The following is an 11328-nucleotide window of genomic DNA, read 5'->3' on the forward strand; positions in this document are numbered from 1 at the left end:
TTCTAGTGTTGGAATAGAGAAATATTTAAAATTTGAATTTCTTATTTATTGGTTATGTGGTGTTGATGGATAGAGTGATGTGTTTCTATTAGGGTACGTACAAAGGACTTTTATTGTCGTCTCTATCGCTGTATACTCGTTGACATGGAAGAGAGAGTGGATAGGAGAGACAAAAGTGGTTGTTTTGCATGGAGTCAATAAAACATCGACTCTTGGCGCATAAAACGAGGAGACAACTGAAAAATCTGCTTTGTACGTGTGCTGACTCTAATTAGAGACACCGATTAGATCAAATGTGAACGGAGAATTAATTAGCCTGTAATTATAAAGAGCCGGCTTGAAAGACTCTTCTTTATATGAGGAATTTTTTCTGTTGACGTGGCTTAATATAGAGCACATAATGAGCTCTTTCTTAACACGTGACACAAACTTGTCATAATTTGACTTAGCGTGAAATACGACAGACTTAACAATCACCCCTTCAAACTATCCACCACCGGTGTTTAGCTCTACCGCCGTTGGACAGGTAAGGTGGTATATATGCAAGGTAGGTAAGGTGAACCATTGTCACGGTCATGAGGTTAAAATTCAAATCTCGAGATAGTTGTGTCCAGGATAAAAGTGAATGAACATAGTGGTGTTAGATTTGAATCGATCTCTTTAAGGAGCTCCTCTGTTATAAGTGATTGAGGAGGGCGGATAATATTTTTTATTTTCTAAATATTTTTAATAAATAATTTTATTACTAAACCTTATAGAAAAATATTTTCACCATATAAACTTCGTCATGAGTATTTAACATGGCAAGCTTGTCATGCCAGTAACACTGACATGACATGACAATGGTAAGAACAATGGAAAAGATAAATGGAAGCAATATTCATTCGTTAAAGAGACGATGGAAAAGATAATTTAAAATAATATTTATTTGTTAAAGATGATTTTATTTTCAGACGGTGAGGATAAAACCTAGATAACAGGAATTTTAAGGAAAAAACTTCCCCCTCTATAATCCACGAATGCAAGCTACTTTCTCCCAGCTTTGACGTTAGCAATCTCCATTAATCTAACCTCAATAAGCCAAGCCGCCAATACACACCACCGCCCCGTGACGACTCCTCCGATCTCCGGCCATGGCTGCACGCCGCCCCGGATCGCCCGCGCTCTCCCTCCTCCTCCTGGCCGCCGTGCTCCTCTCGGCCTCGCCGCGGGCGGCTCGCGCCCTCCGGTTCGACCTCGAGTCCGGCCACACCAAGTGCATCTCCGACGAGATCAAGGTCGGCTCCATGGCCGTCGGGAAGTACCACATCGTCGGCCCCGACCCCGGCTCCCCGGACGCCCCGCTCCCCGACTCCCACCGCATCTCCCTCAGGGTAAGCATATGCTGCAAGCTTCGTCGTCGTCGTCAATCGAGCTGTGCGATCGAATTAGCCGTCGCGGTGATGTTTTTGGAGGGTTGATTCGGTGGGTGGATGGCTGCAGGTGACGTCGCCGTACGGGAATAGCATGCACTACGCGGAGAACGTGCCGTCGGGGCACTTCGCGTTCACGGCGGCGGAGGCCGGCGACTACCTGGCCTGCTTCTGGGCGCCCGACCACAAGCCGCCCGTCTCCATCGGGTTCGAGTTCGACTGGAGGAGTGGCGTCGCGGCCAAGGACTGGCCCAACGTCGCCAAGAAGGGGCAGGTCGATGTGAGTGTTCACTTCCGCTCCATGCTTCGTGCTTTTTTCTGTTCAATTCCTAACCAATCGAATTGCTTGCCATGGTTGGATTGTCCTGTAGTATTGTCGTTAAAGCAATCAGATCGTAGCCACTAATCTGTGTGTGGCAGCATGGATTAGGAAATTTCCTTTTGTCGATTTCGGTGCTTCTATGTGGAGTAGATTGGGGGTTGATGGGATGGTTATTCAGATAATTAGATGGGGCATGTAAGTGCCCTTTGTAGTTCGATAGATATGTTGACCAATTCCTTGTCAGAGGATGTTTGGACCTTTTCATTCACGAAGTTCGTTTCTGTTAGATTTTGGTAGTGATTTTTTTGTGTTTAGTATATGTAGCACTGCTAGACTTCTTTTTGTTTTGAGCTATTGGGATTTTGACAGTAATTAAGAAAATTATGCATATGAGGATCTGGATGTGGAACCTCTGTGTGGTTTAGATGCTTCTTAGTGATCAATGTCCAAAAATCTGTTTGGTTATATGGTAGATAGATCTCAACTGGTCGGACTCTGAATTTTCTTGGAATCGATGGTGATATGATTTTGGATTTTGAGTAGATGCTTTGTTGTGTGAGCATATTAGCTAATTCTTCCTTAGTTCAGTTGAATTTGTTTCAATCTAAATGAGGAAAGGGCTGACTCTCAGTAGCCAATCGGTTACTCTTACTCTTTTTGGTGGAGTGTGCACTTCTTGATTTTATACTATATTGCTTTATGTACTTGCCAGTTTTGCCTGAAATTCACACTATACTGTGCATTGATTTAAATGATTGAAATTTCAGTTGTTAGTTGTTTGAAAAATTGAAACGACATGTACTTGCATAAGTTCTAGTGTCATGGCATATAGGTATTCAGGTTCAGGTGCTCCTATATCTGATCTACAATGAGCTTGAGCTTTTTATGATCTTGATGCACAGCCGGTATCCATGTTCCCTTTGACCATAGGAAGACCCATGCTTGCTGATTCTTAGTCTCTCAGAAACTGGGCAGGATCAGGTATATGAATTGTACAGTGTCAACTGATTGCTGGTATCAGGTTCAGCGTTAGCCCTATGAACAATGCTCACAAGTCCCCAAACATGTATGCTTTTGTGAGAATTGCTTGTGTGTGGAGTGAATGTGTATATCAATGCTAATGCATGGCCATGCTATCTGTGAGAGTGCTGTGCCATATGCTGGAGTAGTGGAGTGTTAGCTTTTCAAGGTATCTTATAGGTGATGAGCAAAACATTTTTGTAATGTGTTGCAGGTGATGGAGATGGAGCTGAAGAAGCTAGAGGAAACCATCAAATCGATCCATGAAGAAATGTTTTATCTACGTGAAAGGTATTTATCAATATCTACCATTAGCGACAGTGGTAAACCTACGTTGTGTGGAATTTCGTATGGCAATTTAGAAAATCATATTTCTTTGTCCAGGGAGGAGGAGATGCAAAACCTGAACAGGCAAACGAACTCAAGAATGGCGTGGCTCGGGTTCCTCTCGCTCGGTATCTGCATGTCCGTCGCGGGACTGCAGCTGTGGCATCTCAAGACCTTTTTTGAGAGAAAGAAGCTTCTGTAGTTTTTCCAAGGTCAAAAGAATATATTGCAGCACGAAAGTGGCTAGGTGTACCTTTTTTTTGTGTCAGCGGTTAATTTATGTCGCCGAGCGATTACTTTGACCCCCTTGTAAGCAACAATGTGTATTATACTCTAAATTATATCTAACTGTGCCCTAGCTTGTCCAGTTGAAAGTCGAAAGAATTGTATAACGTGTTCAGGTTGATCGTCCAAGTTGCCGATATCTTTACACGAAGATTGCCGTGAATTCGAAGTGTCTTGGAAGGACAGCGTCATTATGCTCTTTTCGCTTGTCATTCTAATCTTGTTTTGAAGATCACAAAAGAAAAGGGCAACCAATCGAAGATCAGCAGGTTCAAACAGCTAATTCTAATCGTGTTTATCAGCTCTCAGATTTGGTTAGCTACCTCATCAACTTTTTGTTCAAAGTGTATGATCAGAGCATCAACAAAAAGACAGTCTGTTTTTAAAGTTCACAGGGAACTTCATTCTAATCTGTTACTTAAATGAGTGTACGATCAAAGCATCAACAAAAATACAATCTGTTTACAAAGTTCGCAGAGAACTAACCTTTTGTCCCCGTAACAAGAAGTGCTTTTAAAAGATTACATGGCAACATTTACTTCCTGTAGCCACTGTACTGATTCTCAAAAAACATTTTAAAAAAGAGAGCAGGAAACCTAATAACAAAAGGGATGGTTCAAGAAAAACAAGATATCTGCTTTAGCAGAACAGTATCGATTTTGACCCTTCCTTGGGCCATCTAAATTTTGTACACCGATAAATGTCAGGTCTCCCATAAATTCCTCACTCGTGGCACCACACGCAGTAGCAATGAATCGCGATGAATTCAGAGTGATGAAGCTACTGGGAGAACAAATGCCAGTGGTGATCATGCGCCGCGAAATGTTCTTTGATCTTCTCGAGCCTCTTGAGGATCTCCAGGAAAGATGGTCTCGAGTGGATATCCCCAGCCCAGCACACGTCAATTAACCTGCAATGACAATTCCATGTAAAATTTAAGTGCTCAGGCCACAAGTAAACATGGCTGTTAGCATGTTTCATGATTTTGTTTAGCTTGCACGTACTCCTTGAATTCGTTAGTAAATCCCTTCGAACGAAAAGGCGGGCGATGCCCCTCTGCGACATACTTTGCAGCTTCATAAGGTTCATAGTTGGAGAAAGGTGGATCTCCTTCAAGCATCTGTAATCAGAGAAACATCCCTTGTCATTTTTAATACAAGTGATGGCACAACTTTTTTGTAAGTTTATGTGGAAAATTTACCTCATAAAGTATCATGGCAAAAGAAAAGATATCAACTTTTTTGTCATATTTCCGGTGTTTGAATACTTCTGGAGCCATGTACCGGTCTATGTGACAGAAATGAAAACATATCGTCAAGATGAATTTGAAAGAAGAGATACAAGGACATAAGGTATAACTCCTGAACACTTACAGCTTCCAGTCTCCCCAGTCATCTTGTACACATCATTGGCATGCTGGGCTTTGATAATCTTGCTAAGACCAAAATCTCCAACTTTCAAGTGGTTGGCAGCAGAATTTACTAGAAGAATGTTTCTGGATGTTGACACAATAGATTAGAGTAGACCGTCCCTGAAAATGATTGCATTAGCAAAATCAAATAATTCACAAACCTTGGTTTTAAGTCCCGATGAATTATTACGTTTGGTTCATTGTGAAGATAGGCCATGCCCCTGCAGATAAAAATTAATCAAGGGTAAAGCATATATGAATCATCATAATGTCTAATAATTAGAAAACAAATCATTTGATAATTAAGTTAGAATCCACTAGGGATAGTGCATGATGGTTCGATGATGTTATCGTGTTAGCACTATAACTAGAAAATATTGTGCTGAAACCCCTCGGTCCCTCATCTCAAGATGAGTTTTCAGTATTAACTACATTAGTGATGATGTCAGTTCAGACGGATCCAAGAGATCATTCATTCACATTACTCTTATTAGTCACTTGGATGCCAAGAAACTTTGTTTAAACCAGAATTGGTGTTACTCTTGTTAGCCAGTGTCCTGAAGATGAATGGCATGACAGAGCAGGAGAATTATCAAGGGTACTTAAATGCAATACATAAATAAAAATGATCTTACAATGGGCATAAATGTAATCATGGGTTCAAGTGCATAATACAATATAGAATCATTTTTCTATCGAAAGGATACACTACAGATCTCATGATAATTCTTGCACAGCATCAGTCATGATCCAGATTACGTTTTTTTTACAAAGTGTTAAAAAGCACATCTGCAAATGAAGCTAAGAATACCTTGCGATATCTAATGCAAAATTAACAGCAGTAGCTGGGGCAAGTGCGCCTTTCTCCTTCAGGTATTGATGAAGATCACCCTGGAAAATACATGTGAACTCAACATTAGAAAGTATTCCAAACAGCCAAATGACAAGATATTGTTACAAAAGAATACGCACTCCTCGTAAAAACTCGGTAACGAGCATTAAAGGCTTGGTTTCTGTAACTGCTCCAAGGAACTGAACAATATTTGGATGTCTCAGCTTTATTAGCAAGTTGACTTCATGCTTGAAATCTTGTCTGCATTCCCATAAAAAATGATTGAGGGATGATTCCATGAAGTCAATTATGTCACAAAAAATTAAGCTGCTTATCCAGAATACATCATTAGGGCATGTTTGATAGTGTGTCTCAGCTTGGCTAAGGTTTGACTAGAAAAATTGAAGCCACACTTTTTCGTATCATTGACATGTGGGATCAATGTGGTGGAGAAGATAACGTGCCGCAAGTGTCGCTAGCCGGTTATGAACCAAATTTATGCCTAACTTGGTCAGACTAACTTTTGAAGCGTGGCAAGGTGATTAAGTATGAAGAGTTTAACTTACATCACCAGCCTATCATCAGATAGAGATGGAAGAATGCGCTTGACAGCAATAGGCGTTCCTCGCCAATTGGCTTTCAGAATTTCACCAAAAGAGCCCTGCAGAAGTTTAATATGATTTATTAACTCAATACAAAATGGATTAAAGGTGGATCACAGTACATGGTTACAATGCAGTAGATATGTTTCATGAACTTTCTAGTACTGTAAAGTTTTATTTTCAGTTGTTCATATGAAACAGCTAAAACTATCTTTTGTGGCTTCCAGTCATGCTTAACATACATTAATCTCCTACTCGTGTATACTGAAATCTCTCTCTCAATAGGTCAGTTGAAGGTTAAGGTACAGTAACCTTGAATATCATTTGGAAAATAGAGAGTTAGACAGTACAAGGGATATAATTATAAAGGTTGATTTCATTGCAGTACAAAACAAATGCTACAGAAATTGATACTTCAACTACACTGATGATAGACATTTCTAAACACGAGAAATGAAAGCCCATCAGCTGATTAACAACTACGGCAAGTTCTGAGCACCTAATTATCTCATTTGAAAGACATCTAAAAGGATCATCTGGCAATCAATATACAGTAATTGTATAGTCAATTTTCTTTTTTCCAATGGGGCAGGGAAGATCGCCAGTCAAATTTATTAAGAGAGCAGAAGGAAAACATGAATACAAGGATCAGCAAGCAAGGTTAGCATGAGCCCCATACAACCAGCAGCTTTATAGACTAAAATGACAATCAACGGCTTGTATGGTCAATCAATTCCAAGTGTCATTGTGTCACTACTTCCTATGTGTAAGCAAATTCAGTTTACTTTGATAGCACTGGACATGTTTAAAAACTAATGCTTTAATCGCATAGCTATTAACAAATATTTACATGAAACTAGGATATACTTAAGGAATAAGATACCTTTCCAATGATAACAGCTTTTGTGAAATCCAATTCAAGAGGGTTAATCTCCCAGTCAGCCTTGTTTGTTAGGGGTGGTGGAATTGTCTTTGGTTCAAAATGACTTCCGGTTTTCCCCTACAGGAAAAGCAAAATCAGAGGAATCCAATGTATTTGAGCAAGAAAATACAAAATCATGCTGCACCAATCAAGAAGCACAAAATGATTAATTAGAAATCTATGCGCTCTGCATTATATTTATTTCAACTGCATAGAGCATAACTAATGTGTGCTTGAGGTGCACCTAGACTACACGTTACATGAAAACATAACAAGAAAAAAAAATCTAAAACCCATCCATAGCATATCTAGTATGAACTTAAAAAAAATATCTGCATCCACAGAATATCCAATATGATATTAAGAAAAACAACATCAGGTCTTCCCTTGAGAATGACGAATTTGTTGCCCATACTGGCCTATCTGTAAAGCACAACATAACTGAATCCCTCGTAAACTCATCTAATATTTTGCCAAAATTAAAACTGGTAGATCAAAATACTCTGATTCTACACTGATAATGATATTCGGGATCATGTGCCTGGATATAAATTTGTAAACATTATGCCAAGAGGGCAAGAACAGCTTCAGAGCAATATACAGGGAACTCACCCACTAATTCCATAACATAGAGTGACTGGTGGAATCGGAATACCTGGTGTTCAAGTTAGAAATTTAGTAATGCTGAGCTAGCGGTTAAACCTAAACTCCCCTACTACTTTGCAAGGCAATAACCAAGACAATCTCTTAAACTGAACCCAAGTCAATAGCCACATACATATGTCAATCCACCATGTTCCTTGAGCAGCTCGATCATAGCATTCCTCTTTGCACCCTCCGCATCAGCAAGTGGCTGTACATGAAGCAAAAGTCAGAATTATAAACAGTTGTCCCCAATACCAACACAGTACTATAGTTGACTGGAAATCCACCGCATGCAGCACAAATAGAACTAATCAGCAGTCCAAACACACAAGCCCCGTCTATTAACACGTGACGGATCATTTTTATATCAAAACTTATCAACAAATCCTACCAGCAATAATATGGTCAAAATGGACTAAATGGAAGAGGGCGCATTGTATAGTGTATCAGATGACGACGAATTCATTGCAGGGACACGCATTTGATAGCCAACCATAGCGCATAAATTCGTAGCAGAAGCTGCCAATTCGTCGAGCAAGCTCAAGCTGCAACCCTAAACGAAGCTATCCCCAAATCCACGTAGAAGATGATAGGAGGCGTGAGCACTATCCAATCGAATCAAAAGCAACAAGAGTGTAAACTTAAGCGTAGCTGATCGATTTCTGTCTAAAACCATCGATTCATCAGAGAACAAGCCAAATCCAATCCAAACAAAATCCAGAAAGAGCAGAAACCGAATCCGGAATCCCCAACACGAATGATCCATTTGGATACGGCATCCGAAACAGAGCCCAAACCACAGCGCAACCAAAATGGCGAAATCCAACCCCCACACGGCCACACAGACAAACACACGCCCTCCATTTCCAGCGCGCGCAAACAAGGAAGAGGGGGGATCGGGGTGAGACGGCCTCTCACCGTGTTCTGCCACCGATCCTGTGCGTTGACGTCGGCGCCGTTGGCGATGAGGCACTCGGCGACGTCGTGCCATCCGTGGAGCGCGGCGACGTGGAGCGGCGTGCGGCTGTCGTAGTCGCGGGCGTTGACGAGCGCGGCGTCCTCCTCCAGCAGCTTCCGCACGGCCCCGGCGTCGTTCTGGTGCGTGTGCCACAGGATCAGCGACGTCCTCGCCACCAGCCCCTTGTCGTCGAACCGCCGCCGCGCCCCGCTGCTCCCCGACGACCCCGCCCCTCCCCCTCCCCCTGCTCCTCCTCCCCCGCTACCCCCGCTCCCGCTCCCGCTTCCCCCTCCCCTCGATCCCCGCGCCGCCGCCGCCTCCTCCTCCATCTCCCTCCTCCCCGCAATCGCGCGCGCTCCCGAATCCCCTCTCTCTGTTCCCTCTCTCTCCTCTCGTGTCTGTCTGCGTGTGCTTCTCTCTCTGACCTCTCGCGGCCTTCTGGAAATCCTACTATTCGGGGGATTTTTATTCGCCTCGAGGGGACCAGTTGGGTCCCTGACACGTGGGCCCTCCGTCAGGTGGGCCCACGTGTCATTGGGCGGTGCAGATTCCCGTGGCGGGTGAGCGATCGGATCGGATCCCGCGGCACAGCTCTCACTAATCTCTCTCCCTGACAGCGTAGTTAACGATTAATTAACATTTAACCACGCGACTAAGCAAAGGCTGGGCGTTTAGCTTAACCGAGGCGATGCCCACTTGTCGCGTGCCAGGCTGGACGGGTTCATCGAACCAGGGTAGCAGGGCTCAGCTGAGCTTGCCAAACACACGGAATAAGGTGTAACCGAGCAATCAGACATTGCATTGGACATGCACGATTTGAGTGTTAATATTGTCACTGCTAGTAAGTGTGATGAATATCACCTTTTTTTTTCGACTACGTTGTATTTTATAATTATAGCAAAACAAATCGATTAATTCAATGATTCCTTACGTCTACTCGAGTGTAACACGCGTGCAAATGTGGATCTAAAGTTCAGCTACCTGGTCATATCGATTCACAATGAATACACTAAAATTGTCGTACTTTATTGTACTATTTGATATTTTTTATAATAAATATTTACCGTATTTTGATTTGTTCGAGCAGAAAAATTATTAGCTCCACTGATGCATGTGTTTGTTAGCCTATGGTACGCGCATCTTTCAAAATGGAAAAAAAAAACTGTTCGTCACTTTGTGCTACAATTGGCTATTGTTTTTTTAAGGTGTGGCTTAATTATTTGCAAATGGTATCACTTCACTGTCTTTATTTGTGTGGAATAAATTAAAGTCGCTTGCTTTCCTTTTCTCAAGTGGCATGATACGATACGAGCACACTTAATATATTCTCATGTCTGAGTGAGAGTGAGATAGGCTATCAGTCTATCTCCAATAAGTAAAAGCAATTAATGATTCGATCTAGGAGTAGTGGTGTATTCTATTTGTTAAAAAAAAAGAATTTCTATTGATGAATATAAACATAGTGTCTATGTAGATTCATCTGTAAGATTATAAGGTCTTTTTTGAACAAATAAGAAATTTTGGAGGGATTTTGAAGGATTAGATTCTATGAGAAAAAAAAAAACCTATATGGTATTTTGCAACAAAGAAATAAAAATTTCTTTGAAATTCGTTTGGAATGTCTCTAAATATAAGAATTTTAGAGTATTTTTAACATGAGGTTCAACCTCTTGGAAAAAAAATTCTTTCTTGTCAACATGTCTATTCTAGTTCCTATGTTTTTCATGTGTTGGATTTAAACGATTATTCCCACAGCGTTCTTGTGTTTCTCCAATTTATAGAATTTATATAACACGGTGCTTCACTTCCATACTTTTTTCCCTATTGTTGTGTTTTGAAAATCATGTAATTTAAGGGTTGTTTAGTTCCCAAAAATTTTCATCTAAAAACATCACACCGAATCTTTGGACACCTAAATAGAGTATTAAACATAGATAAAAACGAAAACTAATTGCACAGTTATATGAGAAATCATGAGACGAATCTTTTGAGCCTAATTAGTACGTGATTAGTCATAAGTGCTACAGTAACCCATATGCGCTAACGACGGACTAATTAGGCTCAAAAGATTTGTCTCGCGATTTCCACGCCAGCCGTGTAATTCGTTTTTCATTCGTGTCCGAAAACCTCTTCTAACATCCGATCAAATGTCTGACGTGACATGTAAAAAATTTTATTTTAATAGCTAAACCCTTCCTTAAAAATTAAATTGATTATTTTAGGATAGAGGGCAGTCGGCACTGTGATCAGCTGCAGAGCAGAGTCGTTGGCCGTTGGTCGCTTGGAAGTTTGGAGTGATTGATGATTCCGTGTGCTGCTGCGGCTGCTACAGCACATGGATTTTGACATGTTTGGCCTCTTTGTGGACACTGATGATCTCTGCAAGATTTCCAAAATTGCTAATCTGATTGTTTGGTTTTTTACGATAAAAAATAAAAGATATATTTAGAAAATATAATTTATAAATATTATATATATATATATATTATATTCTTAGCAATTTAAAAGATAAGTTTGAAAATAAACTTCATGGAAAAACCTCAATATCATCTCAAATTATAAAGTTAAAAATATAAATTTTGGTTTATAAGC

The 11328-nt window shown here is 40.9% G+C and overlaps 2 protein-coding genes across 2 annotated transcripts; one reads left to right on the forward strand and one right to left on the reverse strand.

The window, feature by feature from the left end:
- Positions 1-1034: 1034 nt before the first annotated feature.
- On the forward strand, positions 1035-3455 carry LOC102699879 (transmembrane emp24 domain-containing protein p24delta9-like). Its single transcript, XM_006657935.3, has 4 exons — positions 1035-1373; positions 1483-1692; positions 2969-3045; positions 3139-3455. Exons 1-4 carry the CDS (start codon positions 1134-1136, stop codon positions 3281-3283), a joined length of 672 nt encoding a protein of 223 aa, XP_006657998.1. The 5' UTR covers positions 1035-1133; the 3' UTR covers positions 3284-3455.
- Positions 3456-3748: 293 nt separating this feature from the next.
- LOC102701011 (integrin-linked protein kinase 1) lies at positions 3749-9056 on the reverse strand (the record flags this gene model as incomplete). The annotated part of the gene is made up of 11 exons (XM_015839253.2): positions 3749-4276; positions 4371-4486; positions 4568-4653; positions 4740-4861; positions 4939-4998; positions 5589-5668; positions 5750-5870; positions 6176-6270; positions 7095-7211; positions 7912-7986; positions 8697-9056. Coding segments are annotated over 11 exons (1362 nt in total), but the record flags the coding sequence as incomplete, so codon positions are not given.
- Positions 9057-11328: the final 2272 nt, after the last annotated feature.

Source organism: Oryza brachyantha, chromosome 7 (genome assembly GCF_000231095.2).
Source record: "Oryza brachyantha chromosome 7, ObraRS2, whole genome shotgun sequence".
NCBI classification, from domain to species: Eukaryota; Viridiplantae; Streptophyta; class Magnoliopsida; order Poales; family Poaceae; genus Oryza; species Oryza brachyantha.

Bases quoted from the DNA above. Each gene is read 5' to 3' on its own strand.
- LOC102699879 (XM_006657935.3), top strand. From the start codon at position 1,134: ATGGCTGCACGCCGCCCCGGATCGCCCGCGCTCTCCCTCCTCCTCCTG. The intron at 1,374-1,482 runs GTAAGCATATGC...GGATGGCTGCAG, and splicing joins CCCACCGCATCTCCCTCAGG to GTGACGTCGCCGTACGGGAA. The intron at 3,046-3,138 runs GTATTTATCAAT...TTCTTTGTCCAG, and splicing joins ATGTTTTATCTACGTGAAAG to GGAGGAGGAGATGCAAAACC.